The sequence below is a fragment of the Onychostruthus taczanowskii genome, unplaced genomic scaffold (genome assembly GCF_017590055.1).
Source record: "Onychostruthus taczanowskii isolate IOZ18803 unplaced genomic scaffold, ASM1759005v1 scaffold4, whole genome shotgun sequence".
In the NCBI taxonomy this organism is placed as follows: Eukaryota; Metazoa; Chordata; class Aves; order Passeriformes; family Passeridae; genus Onychostruthus; species Onychostruthus taczanowskii.
The window spans coordinates 24,312,403-24,329,073 of NW_024501459.1; the positions used below are offsets into that span (position 1 = coordinate 24,312,403).

At 35.3% G+C, this 16,671-nt stretch overlaps 1 protein-coding gene across 1 annotated transcript in view; it reads right to left on the reverse strand.

The window, feature by feature from the left end:
* ANGPT1 (angiopoietin 1) overlaps positions 1–16,671 on the reverse strand; it is a 152,986-nt gene that overhangs the window by 27,564 nt on the left and 108,751 nt on the right. The window contains exon 7 of the mRNA XM_041412793.1: positions 6,932–7,098. Coding sequence (XP_041268727.1) covers positions 6,932–7,098 — 167 coding nt within the window. The remainder of the gene's footprint in view (positions 1–6,931; positions 7,099–16,671) is intronic.

Below are 16,671 nucleotides of genomic sequence, written 5' to 3' on the forward strand. Positions count from 1 at the left end.
CTGGGAGGACTGCTTATTTCCTGGTTTAAGAAGTTATCCTCCATGCATTTCAGAAGTTTCCTGGATTGTCTACAGCTCTCTATGATAATTTTTCAGGAGATGTTGGAGTGACTGAAGTCCCCCAGCAGGACAAGAGCCTGTAAGTGCAATGCCTCCCATAGCTAGAGCAAGAAGGCTTTGTCTGCTCCAGGCTTTCTTAGATCAACAGCCTGGAGCAGACACCAACAACCAGCCTCCTTTTGTTGCCTCAGTCTCCAATTCTTAACTGTAAGCTTTCAACCTGTCTGTGGCTGTTCTTCAGAAAAAAACCTCTTTGCAGTGTATCCATTTACTGATGTAGAGGGTAATGCCTCCACCTTTCATTCCTTGCCTGTCCCTTCTGAACAGCCTGTGGCCACTGATAGCCACACTCTAGTCAGGGGATTCATCCCACCAGGTTTTAGTGGTGCCAAGTAGGTCTCAGTTTTCTAGTGGTACAGTGGCTTCCAGCTCCTGTCTGTTGCCCATGCTGTGTGCACTGGGCTGTCAGCTGTGCCACCTTCTCAGATGAATAACCCTTGATTCTGTTGAGATATTTCACTGGTGTTTCTCTCTTGGCTTCTGTTACCTCAGGAGCCCTTGGCTCATCTTCTGAAGATAGTGCACTGCAGAGCAGCCTGCATGTCCCAATGCATTCTCATTAGATTCCATAACAGAGAAGAAGGAAAGCTTTGTTCCTGCTCCACAGTAGTCACAGCTATAGTATACTGAACTATAAAATACTTTAATGAAGTTAGAAGTGGGAAATGATTAGCTGTGGATGGATAGTGTATATTGGGATTTATGCGGATTAAGATTTTTTTTAAATTCATAAATTCCATCAGCATATTTACAACAACTTTCAGTCAGAGAAATTGTTATATTTAATTTCTGCTTACATTTGGAGATACTGCATGAACTGCCAGTGAGTTTTAGTCACTGATATGATAGAGCAACACTGGCATGTTTCCAGAAAGACCTCTGGTTAATGGACATTGGATTGAATCCTTGCACTTCCAGTATTTAGGCTTCATAGAATACTATTGGACTGACAGTATCATTAAATAAAACCAAATTATTTATGCCAGATATTTATATATATATATACATAAAGATGTTAAATATTTTTATCCATATTATTGACTTTAAACCACTGTTTGGTAAAAATATTTTCAAATCACAGAAATTATGCATACCAGAGATACCATTCTGCCTGTTAATAGGATTTTACATGGCTATTTCCTCTGAAGTAGACTTGCTAGTAGAATTTCAGCTTCCAGAGAAAAATGAATACCTACAGGCTTTTTGCGTTTTTGCAACATGACTATTTTAAAAATTATTCTGTAAGTTTTGCATTTGACAAGAAAAGTACTGGAGTCTGGGCACAGAACTGGGTTCCAAGAGGATCTGTGTTTATTTTTTCATTTTGCTACAGATTTCCTATATATCTTCTACTGTACTTTTCCTTCCCCATTTGATAAAAGACTGAATAGATCCTTCAAAGTTTTATTGTGATAAAAATCATGCAGAAGAAGCTAAGTAGATGGCTCAAAAAATTTAAAAGTCAGATCGATCCCCTATTTTACCTAAAAAACTCAAGTGATACAAGACGAAAATGTTACTTATACAGTTGTATCACTGAAAAGACTGGGTAATGACAAGAAGCACACCAATATTTAAAAATGGGATTTTGTACACCAAGGAAGTGAGAATGGCGTATTTGTGTCCTGTTTCTGAAACAGCAATACTATGTGGCATTTGTTTCTTAATTAAAGATACATAAAACCATCTGTCCCCATAAAATTTGTAGGCTCAAATAATACTTATTTTACCATTACAGAATTTTCAGCAGTAAAATTTAAAATACTGTAAAGATAAATATATATTTCTGTATTTTACAGAAAGATAAGTGAGGATTTTTGCAAGAAATTCTATCATTAGTTCAACAATTATATAAATAGCCTCAACCTTAAAAAAAAAATCTAAGATGAACATTATATCAAAGCTTCTGGCAGCAGACTACCTTCCTGATTTGTCTATGAAAACAGAGAGAAATAATACTATTGCTGTAACTAAAAATACAAACGTTTAATCAAACATGAACTCAAAGTCCAATATTCTGTTCAGTGAATTGAAAACTCTCTGCTACCGGGTCCCATACAGTTTACCAATTCTAGTTTAATTTCAACAACGGATCTTGTTTCCTAAAGCAAAGCCTGGAGAGACAGAGGATATTGGAGAGCTTGGAAACTGTCACCTAGATTTACAGGGCTTGGAAGATCATGTCAGCAGTTTGAAATTATTTTAATAATTTTAATAACTACCTCTCCTATTTTCAACAAATTTCATCAATTTACTCCTCTGAGGACCCACACACCTGACTCTTCCCTACATGACTGTCATTGCCCTGTCAACAAGTCTCTGGTGTTCCTGATGGATCTATGCTCTCTTTCACTTTCTCATGAGATTTTTTAATCATTTCCTCATGCTCGTTCTAATATAAAGTCTCTTCTTCATTTAAACTACCACTTAAGGTCAGCCACCGCCTTAAGTCCAAACTGACTGAGGGAAGTTAGGATGTTCTCTGTCCACCATCAGTTTTCACCTATGCCTACATCAACCCCAAAGCCTTGCTCACCTGAGCAGAGCTGTCTGATCACTTAATCATATTTCTCCATGGATAGGACCAAAGTTAGTGAATCACTGCAGCAATAGGAAACTTTTCTAACTAAAAGAATTATTAAATACCAGAGTATATTGTCTTAGGGAGATGAGTGTCTCTTAAACTTCTCTAATGGTTCTGAAGTAAAAATACCTCAGACAATTAAAAAGTGCAATTCCCCCATTCATCACTCCTTGCTTTGCTTGGAAGCGTTTCTCCCCTGTATCACAAGTAGAAAAAACCAGATGTATCTGCAGGCTGAAATTATTACTGTTCAAAATTCAACATCAATATATCTGTTTTCATAAACTAATATGTAGGATCATGAATTGTGGTGCTTGAAATCTGAACACATGGTTACTTTTCCTGTCCAGTTTTGGAGGATCTGAGGACATGGGTCAGAGCAGCAGTGTATCACAGCTGTACATCTCCAAAGAACATCAAACAAAGTCAAGTGGGCTAGGCAGAGTCTACACAGGAAAAGAGGAGAGGTCGTGTGTCTTTCAGGATTCTCTTTCAACTCATGTTTTTATAGTTCTATAAATAATTCCTAATTATATTAAGAAACACTGCACTAAATGGGAGATCTGCAAGATCTGGCTCTTCTTACTGCACGAAGATTTTACTTGCCACAGTCTGAGTTGCAAAGAGTCTGACATAGATATTTTTATCATATTTACAGATAGTCTCTGTGTAATCGTCTTGTGTAGATAAGAAACCTAAGGATGTTCTAAAAGATGTAAATCACTTAGATACTTTTATTAAAGATTTCACATGTGGTGCAACTTTTGATTTTCTGTTTCAGTTATCATTTATCATTATACATTTACTGATTCAGTAACCACCTTCTCATCTCAACCTTCTTCCCACTCATCATCTGGGATAAATAGATTTTATTCTGATTTCCCAGAAAACCTCTTGGAGCTGTCTCATTTTGAAAGAGAAACAAGTATATTTCAACTTACATGTGTTCAGCATTACTCTCTTTAAAAATAGATTCTTCAGACTAATAAAAAGTAGTAAAGAGAATACAAAAAACCCGGAGAAAAAACAGAACCCTTCTGAAACCACCACCTGGGAGTTATCCAGACTGAATTGAACTTTGCATAATGTTGAGGCTGGATTTTGGAAGAACAACATGAAAATGATTTTTGATATTTTCTCGAGCAGGTTTTATCACTTCATGGTCTCCCTTCCCTTCCCTTCCCGTCCCTTCCCTTCCCTTCCCTTCCCTTCCCTTTCCCTTTCCCTTTCCCTTTCCCTTTCTCTTTCCTGAATTGTGCTTGAGCATAAGACCTGGAACCTTTTTTTTTTTTTCTTCACATCTTCCAACTATACAAGATACTGCCATAGCAAAATTAAAGATGTCCAGTTCTTGAAATTTTCTTTTCATTTCAGTGCCCTTTTTCAATTTCAGATTTTCTTGATCCACTTCCCAGACCAGCTCAGAAACTTGCCTCTTTACTTACTCTTTACTTGCCTCTTTAGTGAACTTAAGTTATTTCAAATGAATGTGAATCTAACCAGTGTACAATTACATATTTTTCCTAACAGAAATAACATTTAATGTGGGTCATTATAAGAAACAAGCTTCCAAAATAAGACAGCATCTATTTTGTTTGGCAAACTTATTTCAAATAACAGCAACTAAAGTTTTGAAAAGGTGTGCTGTTCTGTGTTTGAGGTATTGAAAGCAAACAGGGCAAATGCCTGAAAGTTGGGAAGGAAAGGCACTGGGAGCAGGAGTTTGGGAATTGTGGTTTTCAGCTTCAGAGGAATCATTTAAATCCTTAATGGCAGCTTCTCAGATAAAGGGAAAACAGCATTCTCTGAAGGGTGGCCAGCTGTTTAGTACTCAATAATTAGGTTTTTATTCAGCCAGCCTTCTGGAATTGCTGCTATCACAGATAGTGATGCTGGCAAGCAAAATAAAGAGTTTTATGTCATAGGATGCATTCCTGTAAAAATTTATGGAATAGTCCAACGTAATTGTGGTTTGCAAAATATCTGTTGGGCATACATTTTCAAAATATCTGTTGGGCATACATTTGTCTGGACTAGGCACTAGTCCATTTGTCAAGCAGGAAAATCTGTTTAGCTTACACATCATTATTTACAGAACTATCATCTTGTTACTCAGCTATTTTCTTTAAATATTCCAATATACTTGAGTAAAAATAATAGAGGAATTAATTTGAAACCCAAAGGGCCAACAGAGATAGACTTTTTTACTTCTTTATGTTTTCATCTTTGCTTATTCCAGAAAAGTATGAATGAAACTGATTTCCCATTTCCTCAACAGAAGAGCGCCAGTTGCACCAAAAGGAGACCACAGAGTGTGAGTAGATTCTGGCCTTCATTTACACTATGGAATAGGACAAAAGCCAAAAGTGAAGTCAACAGCCTCCAGTCAAATTCCCTTTGATATTTGTATAAAAAGTGGTTTAGACATGGGTAGCAGAATTTATGCCTGTTATTCAACATTATACTCTTTGAGGCCTGTATGCCCCCTCTGATTTAATTTCTACATGTTTGAATTATGTATTTTTTTGTTTTCTTGATTCACAAGAAGAATTTACATAGATCCTTTTTACAATTTTTTCCATGTTCAGAAAACATTATTTATATTGCAAAAGATCTTCCTTCTTTATAATGAAAGTGGCTTCCCTTCCCTTCCCTTCCCTTCCCTTCCCATCCCATTTTGAAGCATAACAACACAATTCTCTTGCTATTTTGCCATGAACGAACACCAAGGAGTCCTGAAAAAGAAATCCTCTCTAAACATGAGTCTTAACATATAAAATTTTCAACAGCCTTCCAGTTCCTCCACAATACATGTTGTCCTTACTGCAGAATAAATTCATGCAAAAAAGACCCTGGTTTTGTTAGCAAATTCAGTGATTTTAATTCATCCCCTGAGCAATACTTTCCTCTGATTCATCACAAAGTTTTTGAGCTATGTATAACTGCCCTTCAACATTTCTCTTCATTTGACAAGGAATTGTATCATCTTTTCGTTTTGAACAACTTTTATTAATGTTTAAGACCCCACTATTACACTGCTCTTTTTATGTCTTGTATAAATCTTTCTAGCCTCTCTTTTGAGCAATTTCCTTTACTTATATTTATTCTTTGCCTAAATCTACCTCGGAATATGTGCTCCACCTTTCTTGATTTGGGGCAAAATCTTCCCAGGGCAGTGCCAGGCACAGTGCTGCTGGAGGCAGCAGGGGATAGAGTTGTCCTTTGTGTGCAGAGGGACAGTCCTTGCTTTCTGCAGGATATAAACTCCTACTGATTGCTTCTAAAGGTGTCCTCTGCTCTTGTACCCCACTCACTGCTGTGCCCCAGAGGGCAGGGGCACTGCTCTCTGTCCCACCTGGGCACAGCCCTGTCAGCAGAAAGAGCAAATTGCTCTCACCTCCATTTCACTGGGGACCAGGGGGAGGGAGGCAGTCAGCATTTCTGAGAATCATATTACTTGAATTTGAGGATCTGAATACCAACCTAGTGTCACATGCCTTGAATGTTTGAGTTTACAATGTATCTGTTTCTCTTCTGAGTCTTATGCTAATTTGATGTGTTGTAATAAATAATTGGATATTTTCAGGGGTTTCATTTTCTTTTTCTAGCATTGTACTGTCTGCTCAGATGAAGCAATGATTAAGAAATAGTATAAATGACAAAGGTTATCCACATTTCTTGTGTCTTCAAGTGGCTATTTCTTTTTTTTTTTTTTTTAATAAACTTTTATCTTAAAACAAAGTATGGGAGAAAAATATTATTAAGAAAAGGTTTTGTGTTTAATTTCCTCAAAATAAGATCCACTAGTCTCTTTTTCCTCTTCATTTACATGAAATTTTTAATTTGCAAATATCAGATGGATTAACAGAATTTTTGGTCTTTTATTCCTATGTCCATTGCTTCAGTCTTCTGCTTGTGAGGTAGATATCCTTCAATTTTTAATGAAAAAGACAAATCTTTTTTCTATTCAATCAATTTTGAGTTATGAATATAAATGTTATACAGTTTTTAGCAGTTCTACCAGAAAACACAATGAATAGATCCCTTTTTCTCAGATATCTTAGGTTTACTCGATCCTTCCATCACTGAGAAATCTGATTTCTGGGGTTTTTTTTTACACTTTTGATGAAAATCAGCATCATATTATTGCCCTTTCTCATATTTGACAAGTTAGCAATGAACAATATTTATCACTCAGCAGTTAAAAGAATGTCAATAGACTCTTACCTGTAATTCTGTTTTTCATTTCCTATGTGAAATCTGTCATATTGTGAATATGCCCGGTTTCCTTCCCAGTCCATTAATTCAATTCTTAGAGAATATTGCCTCTGACTTGTTATTGCAAAGATAAATTCATTTCCCAGCCAATGTTCACCTGATGGACTACCAAAACCCTAGAAAAAATTGGCAAAATAACTAGATGTAATTACTGTATTTGATAGAGCCTATATACAATAATAAAACCATTATTATCTTTTACCTGTGCATTCTAATTACTGGTCAGAGCTTTCTTTGCTCCACTTTGACGGTCTCTAAAATAATTCTATAAATATATATGATGTAGGAATGTCATGCAGTTCAACTGGTGTTTGCAAGGGCAGCTGAGGTTATCAGCTGGAAATCATTTTACAAGTCCATGATATTAATAGCATGATGCTGTATTTGCACGTGTTTCAGTGGGAACACTTGACATAACAATATTCTCTAATGCATTTAATATGGTGTTAAACCTTGTTATCTAGCTCTGCTCCTAGTCACCTTCCTCTCCTCACATTTCATATGTTCACATGATCTTATTTCTGGTTAAGCAAATTATATCACTTTTAAACACAGAAAAATAATAATGAAAGAAAAAGCATAATTAATTTCAAAACCAATTCCTAAACATAGGTTTTTATACATCTTCCAGTTTGTAAAGGTGTTTAAATTGTAGTCAATATTTTGCTACATTAAATGCAAGGTTTTATTCAATGTCATTAACTTATTTACTATACATTAGAATAATTGTTCTTTTTAAGCTATTAGTTCATACATGAGAACTCTTCAGTCCATTTTACATTTTTCTTTTTTTTCCTCTTTAAACAGTAAAAATTATTTTCAACAACACTATTTACTTGTGAAGAACTATTCCATCATGACTATGCTTATTCATATTTCCTGAGATGGGAAAAATTGGAACCAGAAATCTCCTGATTTGCTTACAGTGGCATATTGGGGGTGTTTTAGAAAATCCTGTGAAAACTTCCTAGTCAAATTAAATGAAAGATTGGATTATTTCCAGAAAGCACATATTTTTTAAAAGGGTTAAAATCAAGAGACTTCCTTGGGACTAGAGGTTAGATAATGAGAAATGTGTCTGTGAGACACACTGGCAAGACATCGATCTTCTCTATATAATGTTTCAGTCACTCCTAACATGAGATGAAAACACTGAAAGTAGAGCTCTCACTTTTTTCTTTATTGTATTGCTGTGGCTCCAGTCCTGATTAGTTGTGTCTCTGGAGGATGAAATCCTGCCTCCCTAGAGGCCATGTGGTAACACAGGTAATACTCAGACCATGCATAGGTATTTCTGCTGCAAACTTCTAAAGAAAACTAATTTAAAAAATTTAAAAGCTTGAAAGTTTGGTCCAAAAAATAAAAATAGAGGAAATTTTTTTGTTGTTCCTAGAGAGAATTACTGTAGAAAGTACTTTACTCAGGAAGTATTTTTTATTTACATGACTCCACCTGAGCATATATTTGGTGGCTCACTGATAATAGAGGCTGAGAAGATTTGCCACATTTGGATATGTTGAACTGATTACACTAACTTATATTTTGAATGAACATGTCTGCCTTTTGGCTTAGAGAGCACCAAGAGATACCCATGGAAAAAGTGTTTCATCTGCAAGAGCTGAAATTCAGTAGTCTGTGGCAAGTCCCAAAGAAGTCTCAGACTGAAAGGCAGGAGCATACTACTAGTTGGTTTTTCCTTTTCTGCATGTTATTTCATTGTATCCTTTCTCCAGTAGACTATTTCCTATAGAAGTCTCTGTAAATCCTGGTTGTAGGTAATCCTGGTTGTAGGTAATACTGGTGATACCCTGCTTGGAACCCATCTGTCTCCCAGTGTGAGCTGCTGCTCCTCAAGTTTTCCCACTAAGATGCTTTCTGTTATTTCTCACTTGCTGCTTTGATGGCATTCACATTCATATTTGGCTTCATACAGTGTTCCTAAAACACAAAAATACTTGTTCCTCACCTGCATGAGCCCTGTCTACAGCTGGCACACCTTTCTGTAATCACTGTTTTCTGGCTGTGCCTTTGATTCTTTCCATCTTCTTGCCTTGTCTTTCTACCCTTGACAGTCCCACCTGTTGTCTCCTGTTCCAGCAGCCTTGGCAGTGTCATACCAGAGCAGTTAGTGGTTTGCCTCTGACATATTTCACCACTGGTCACTGTCACTCATCTCAGAGTAAGGCAAAATGTGCTCTGCATAGACTACCTGCCAGGAGGTTTGTCTCCCTAAAACCCAGAAAGAAGTGCAGCATAGTTGTTTAGATATTCAAATTAGGTTTTCTTGGCATTTACATGGTTTCTTATTCACAAAAGTTGTTATTACTATTATTATTATTATTATTATTATTATTATTATTATTATTATTATTATTATTATCATTAGTCTATCTTTAAGTGAATCAGGCAATTCTTTCTCCTTTTTTCCCAGTGCAGGAAAGCTGAGGGGACTCCCCTTTGAACTGTTGCCTATTGAATTATATATATCTTATCTCATTTAGATTACAGCCTATTCAGGATGTAATATATGTAGTGTTTTAACATTATATGATCCCTTATGTGTTTTATAGAAACACCAGACACCATCTATAATTTTTCTGAAGTAATGATTTTTATCCTTCAAATTTCCACCTCCTTTTCCCTTTTTATATGTATTATTGCACTAAGATGAAAATCTATCACTAAGTGGTTTGCTCTTTTGACCAGAGAAAATGAATCTGCTGCAACAGGGAACAAAACATAAAAAGAAATATTAAAAATTATGAGGAAATTCACCACACTAGTTATGAAAAACGGAATTCTACTATCAGGGGCTACAATACTGAAACTCAGATTAAAAATTCCTAGAACAAGATTATTTTTTTCCTTGACAGAAGTAACTTTTTAAACAAACTACTTGCTTTTATGAAAAGAAAACCAAGGAAGTAAGTGGGATATAAAACATTTCTCTGAAGTAAGGAATGTTCCAAAGGAGAAGCAATGTACTTTATTAAACACCTAATATGGCTAAAAAGATATAAACAAACAAACAGGCACTCAAAGCTTTCAGAGATGTAAACCAGAGAGGAGCAGTACATTTCTGTTAAGCACAGAGCTGGCAGCAATTTCTTCAAGTATAATTTTATTATGCCAAACTCAACTGTTTCCAACCTGTATTTAGTCTGCAGTTTACTGCCTAATCTTCAGAGCTGAAGCCTTGCATGCATCCTGTTTTTCCCAGATACTTTGTCTGACTTAATAACTACACAGCTCTCCTTGTTTATATCTTACTTAGACTGTCTCTACCACAAGAACACTACTACTTTGATGGGATATGTAAACTTTTGTGTACAGAAGAAAATGACATAATATTAGCCAAAAAACCCCTGAAAAACATGATTTAATTTTGTGTTTCCATTCCCAACGCTGAGGCTGGCAAAGAGAATGGTTGTGCCTGGTTCTTTTGATTTACCTTCAGAATCCTTAGCTTTCAAAGAACATTTCAGAATTTTTTCTTCAAATAGAGAATATTTTTTCTTGTCTCAGAAAACTTAGGAACTCAAACTTGTGTAATTGGCATGCCCACCTGTCCTATATATTTGTGAAATACTTTTTGAACACTTTTGACATTTGGTTAAAAATCACCCAAACTTGAAGTTCAACAAGGTTTCAGAGAACTGGTGCCTGTGATGAGTTGCTGCTGGCAGAAATGCTGAAGGAGAAGCCCAGCATTGGCCTATTCCAATTGCTACAAGCAGACACAGAGCAGCCAGCCAAGTGCAGATGCTGAGCAAATATTGCCTCAGAGGTTCTTAGACATCTGGGAGAGATTGAGGGACATAAAAGGGCAACTCCAGCTTTTACACAGAGAATCCTAGAAAATAATAGGGTTTCAGAAGGTTATTAATAATAGCAATGGGACTTCTATGTGGGACACAGGACAAAAGTCCACAGAAAAGCAGAACTCATTAATTTTGATGTTCATGGGAGAATTCAGTAATTGTTCGGTAATTAAAATTGAGTAATGAAAAATAAGCATTTTAGTTAGCAGACCATTTGGGTTTATACTGCTGCTCAGATCTGTGGGGCCCCAAGTGATAAGGTGCCTAAAGCCTTGCCTAAGACCATGCTTGTCATTTATGGACTGAAGCCTAAGACTTAGGACAAGAAATTTGGTTTTGAGAATGCCTTAGGGCAGTGTTAAAAGTTAGCATTAGGAGTGATCTATTTCAGGCCCCTAGTTGTTATTAAATATATTTGTTTCCCAGTACATATATACACTGTCAACAAACACTTTAGTTTTTGCATTCAAATAGTTATAGCAAATGCTTCCAGAATTATTTGTGTTAAAGTTTTTAGTGCCTAAACTCAAGGAATTACATGAGGTGATCCAAGTCATCCTCAGCTATCAATCCACTAGGAAAAGGAACATCTGTATTTCATGAATGTGTTTGCAATTAACTACATTTTAAGACTCTCTGAAACCCAGTGGGTCTTAAACACTGTTCCAAAATTGCATTTTAAATGACTAAAAGATTATTTTGTCATTATCTTTCTATGTTTTGTTCATGATATGTTTCCAAATAAAGAGATTAATTCTTTAAACTCTACATTTTATTCCAAAAATACTCAAATTTTCTTTTCCCTAGAAATTTGCATAATAATTTGGGATGGCTGGCAAATCAGTTGGTTTAAGTTCCCAAAATAGTGTTTAATGTAATAGGAAAAGATCAGTAATTTGCAAAAGTTCTCAGCATTCTCTTTCATTTTCCTCACTAACACTCTATGGAAGCTGGGAGAAGAATATAGCAGAGAAATATTATCAAGAAACATCTTGATAATATTCTTTCTTATCTCTCCACTATTACTCACAAAAAGGATACACAAATGTTTGCACTGACCCAGCATAGATTATTATAATGATTCATTTTTTTTCTTCACAAACAGAAAAAACAAATATTTTTGCTACTGAAAATTGGATTAAGATCATATTTTGGCAAAGGCTGATCTGAAATAAGACATAAAAATCATAAACAATGAGTAAATTCTTTTATCCAGGTTTTGTCATTGAGAAATGATAAAGTAATGTTTTATACTACGTTAGAGCAGATTGTTCTTGTCAATGTGATAGAATTTGTTTTCAGACAAAAAAATATAACAATACAGAGCTTTACTGACAAATGTAAATCCATTTTTGTTGTCGGATGAAGCAAAGGGTTTTTCTGTTTCTATATAACTATATCACAAATTCTGCAAATTCTGACATAATGCTCAATTGGTATGCAAAAATAACGAAATTATTGGGTTTTTTGTATGGATTAAAGTACTTGGAAGTAGGAATCAAAGATAAAGGCACATGATTGTATAATATTTATTCTAGATGACATCTGACTTCTACATCATCTCATTTTCAATTTCCATTTGGTTATTAACAGATTCCAAACTACTAAAGCAGTCATAAGTACAAAGAAACAGAATTCAGTACTGGTTTTAAAAATGCCCTTAAGAATTGAAAAAGTTGATACTTATTCAAAAATAATAAGTAGGGCGCAAAAGAATTTTATTACCTTTGGCAAAATCTGTGAGGGTATTCTGCCTGAATCATGTTGCTCCAAGTTCATTAAACAATTATCTCTCTTACTTTATTTATTTTGTCTGATAATGCTCACAGGAAGCTTTGACTTCTTATAGACAAAACAAATTGAAACCAGACACAGCCAATATATCCAATGGGTTCATCTTCTGTCAGACAATTCAGTGAATAAAGCAGATAATAATTCAGTGTTTTACAGCATCAGTGACTTCCCAGAAGCCATAAAGAATATTCAGCTCCTTTTGCCTTAGCTGAGATTATGGAATGGATATTGTTTAAGAAGATAATTTCCAAAAAATGTTTGCATACTTTTTTTGTATACTTGTATATTTTCATTCCCATCGCATTATATTATTCATTCTTTTATTTTCAATAAAGATTTGATTTATAGAAATTACTTCGATTTCCTCAGACAACATATGTCTTAATTAATATTGCATACAAGAATACTGGAAAACAATTCTAAGTATTCAGATTTTTTCTCCTAGGAAGTACCAACACATATTTGATGGCAAGTTTTAAAAATATATTTAGATTAAAGCCAGATGCTGTCTCAAAAGACTAAAAAGAAAACGAAGCTATTGTCAGTTTAAACAAAGAACTAAATATCTATATAATCTGCCTGAAAAACTTGTTCATAATCTGTAGCAATTCAGTCTGTTGCACTTCATTCTAGCCTTGATATATTAGTAGAAATACATAAATTAGGTTCATTTTTTGCTTTTTCCTTCTCAAACACACCAGTATCAGTAGCAGCAAAATTCCCAATGAATAAAAATCACAGTGACAGAATGAAGAGCAAACCTTACACAAAGGTTGCCTCTGGCTGGGCAAGGGGCCCAAAACAGCTCAGTTGCCTACATATATTTCCTATAAATCAAATAACTAGGACATCTTCCTCAGGCCTGGATTTCAACCTAACTTCCTTACTATGTAACTGAAAACAGGAGAGTATTTCTTATTGAGACAAATTACATTGAGAGCCTTTATCCCAAACCACCTTTTTCACTGTAGGACTTGTGGATCCTAGGAATGCACAGACACTCAGTGTGGCTTCTAGTAAGAGCATCCCAGGGACATGAGTATGTATTAAAGAAAGGAAAACTCATTGTTTTTGGTCCAAGAAAAATGAATTTGAGCTTTCTGATAACTTTCTGACTCATTATTTGCGAAGAAATAAATGGTAAGTTTTAGGGCTAAATATGCAAAATATAAGAAAAATATCTAGGAAAGGTATTTTTGGTCATTTCAGACGAAAATAAAAACTTCTGGGGCGTAGGACTTAATTCTCCAAATACACTGATTAATCCCAAGCAGCAAAAATGAGCATGGCTAGGAGCATAGATGCTACAGCAAAGACCAAAAGTTTGTGAGTTTGAGAAGGGACTTGAGTTTCAGCCACACAATCTGTCTAAATAGAGAAAGCAAATTTATGGATTGTTTTTGAATCTCATGCTTGGGCTCAGCTGGTAGTCTAAACAGCTGAACAAGAAGAGAAGCTGACTGACATCACAGTCAAAAAGTTATACTTTTAATTTGACACGAGCCCCAAAGCAGAGAGTTGCTCCACCAAACTCCAAACGGAGCTCCTCCCTGAAGAGAAATTCTGTTCCATGATGAGAGCACAGAACTGCTATTTGGGAAGACTTCTGCTACAATTCTACTATATTTTCAAGTCACAGATTTTAAAAGGATCCTCACAGAATCTCACCTGGCTCTTCTAATATAGCATTTTCATCTTGTGATTAGAACAGTTCTTTAATGACTTTAATCTTTCTCATGGTGCTCTTAATTATTTAGCATAATTAAGCTAAATCTTGTTATCATTATGTAAAATTTATTAAGTAACAGTCTTTGGAATAACACATGAGTCCTATCCGTATAAATCAATGCTGTTAAATTGAAGGACTAGTGGCAAAGCAGGCACAGTATACATCCACGTGTCAAGACAGCTCTTGAAACTAATGTTATCCAGTAATGTTTGCTTAGGAAAGACTGTGCTGAGTATAACACATTTAAAACACAACTCTGCTCCAACACAAAACTGTGTTTAATTTCACATCCAAAAATATTATCCAAAATAAAGAGGATGCTTCCTTTTGTAGTAACATCTCTGGTGCCCAATATGGTGTTCCAATCCTCTCTGAGACAAATATTGTTTCATTCTTGTTCCCTTACATAATTCTGTTGAAGCTTACACTGTAGATTAAGCCTTGGTCAGGACCAGAAGAGTTTCATAAGCATGTTTTCATAAAACAAAGTATGGTCTCTCACCACTTCAATATCATGACTCTTTCTACTGGACATACTGGATTTAGATCTCAGGAGAAGCAGAGAAAATGCTGTCTCTTTCCATAGCACTGATGAAAGTAACAATTATCTGAGTAACTGTTGCAGTCAGAACAGACTTTTTATTACACCAGCAAGACATGCCATTCTTTATCACAGGAGGGTGGGTCTCTGTGCAAGGCGTTACTCACATAATATCTTAATACACATTCCACTCACCAAAAATCATTTCCTTATATCCAACTCACTTGGAAAATGTGTGAAAGAAACAAATTATTTCCATGTTATCCAGCCCAGTCCCTTGAAGAAAATTGTCTATTTTCAGATGTAAGAAACTTATGACAGAAGCATACTACCATAAGTAATGAATTTGTCACTATATGTTATAAAATTATTCACATATTGAGCGTGCCTTGTAATCATAAGTCACTCCTATAAGTCATTTGTTCAACATAGTCATTCAAGACCACCACTACTCCCAACCTCTCTGGTTTGTTTACACTACAGAAACATAACTTCTGTCTTTTCCAATGTCATGCATTCCCTAGTTTTTGCTTTTCTCACAGGTCCATTCTGTTCTCAAATCTTTATTTTTCAAAACATGCTGCTACAAGGCAGTTTATTAACTGCATCACTCCACTGACAGGGAAAAAAGCACAAAGCCATCTCTGCTGAAGAAATTATGGGATTCATCTTCAGCTAGTAGCTAAATGGATAGAAGTAGTACAGAGAGCTTCATGAAGGCTCTCTTTCTTCCAGAATTATTTTTGTATTCCTTTCCTACTCCAAGGTTATCTAAAAAAACGCTTGCCTATATTCTTTGAACCAGTAATTCTTTTCCTCACAAGTGTTCCACTAAGAAACAGGAGGAAGAAGAATCTGTGAAAAGTGCCCTGAAAATTTCCTGTGCTAACAGTGAAACTGTCTCAGCTCTAACACCAAGGTAGCCCAGCTGTCATTTGAGAATGGCCCATTACCTGCCACTGCTTGGGCATTTTCTCTGCATGTTATTTGAGTCAGCCCAAAACTACTCTAAAATTTAGTGATGATCTTTTGTCACAAGACATATTTGAGTCCTCTTTTAAAGAACCAGGGATACATCTATCAATGCAAGAAGTGTGTAGATGACTGCAACAATGCATAACATAACTTCAAGAGTTATAATCCTGGAAAAAACTGAAAATTCATTCAGAATATCTAGATTAAAAAAAAAAAAAAAACAAAAACAAAAACAAAAAACTGAGAATTATGAAAGATCTTGTTCCCACAGTATGGGCTTTCAAATTATGAGTAATTTTTTTTATTCTGTCAAGAACATTCTCCTCAGCCAAGCCATATGGTTTATGTAATTTTTGCTTAAAATCCCACCCACATCTGAAGTTATTTTGCACTAAGATAGTGGAACCAGAATCAATAAGCTTACACAAACAATTCTAAAAGGTGTTTTATGCATTTTTATGTAATCACTGTCTCACTTGAAAAAGAAAGTGATGAACATAATGTTCTAATTATTGAAGGGGATTGAAGCTCTGTCTGTAATTATTTGATTCATCAAGTATTTGGGGATAAAATATAGCCTGAACACTATTTGTAAATAGTGTTACAACTACAACAGAGAATTATCCATCATCAGTTAATGCTCCCAGAGGAAACTACATCAGCTTGAGTTTTTGTCTCTTTTTTTAAGACAAAGACAATGTAAATGGTGGTGAATACCACTATTTTGAATGAGGAAAAATGTGCAAGTTAACATTGCTACTGAATCAATATGGGAAAAAAAAGAAATGTCAGAGTTTAAAAGCAAGAAAGGTGGGCAGGGAGAATTATA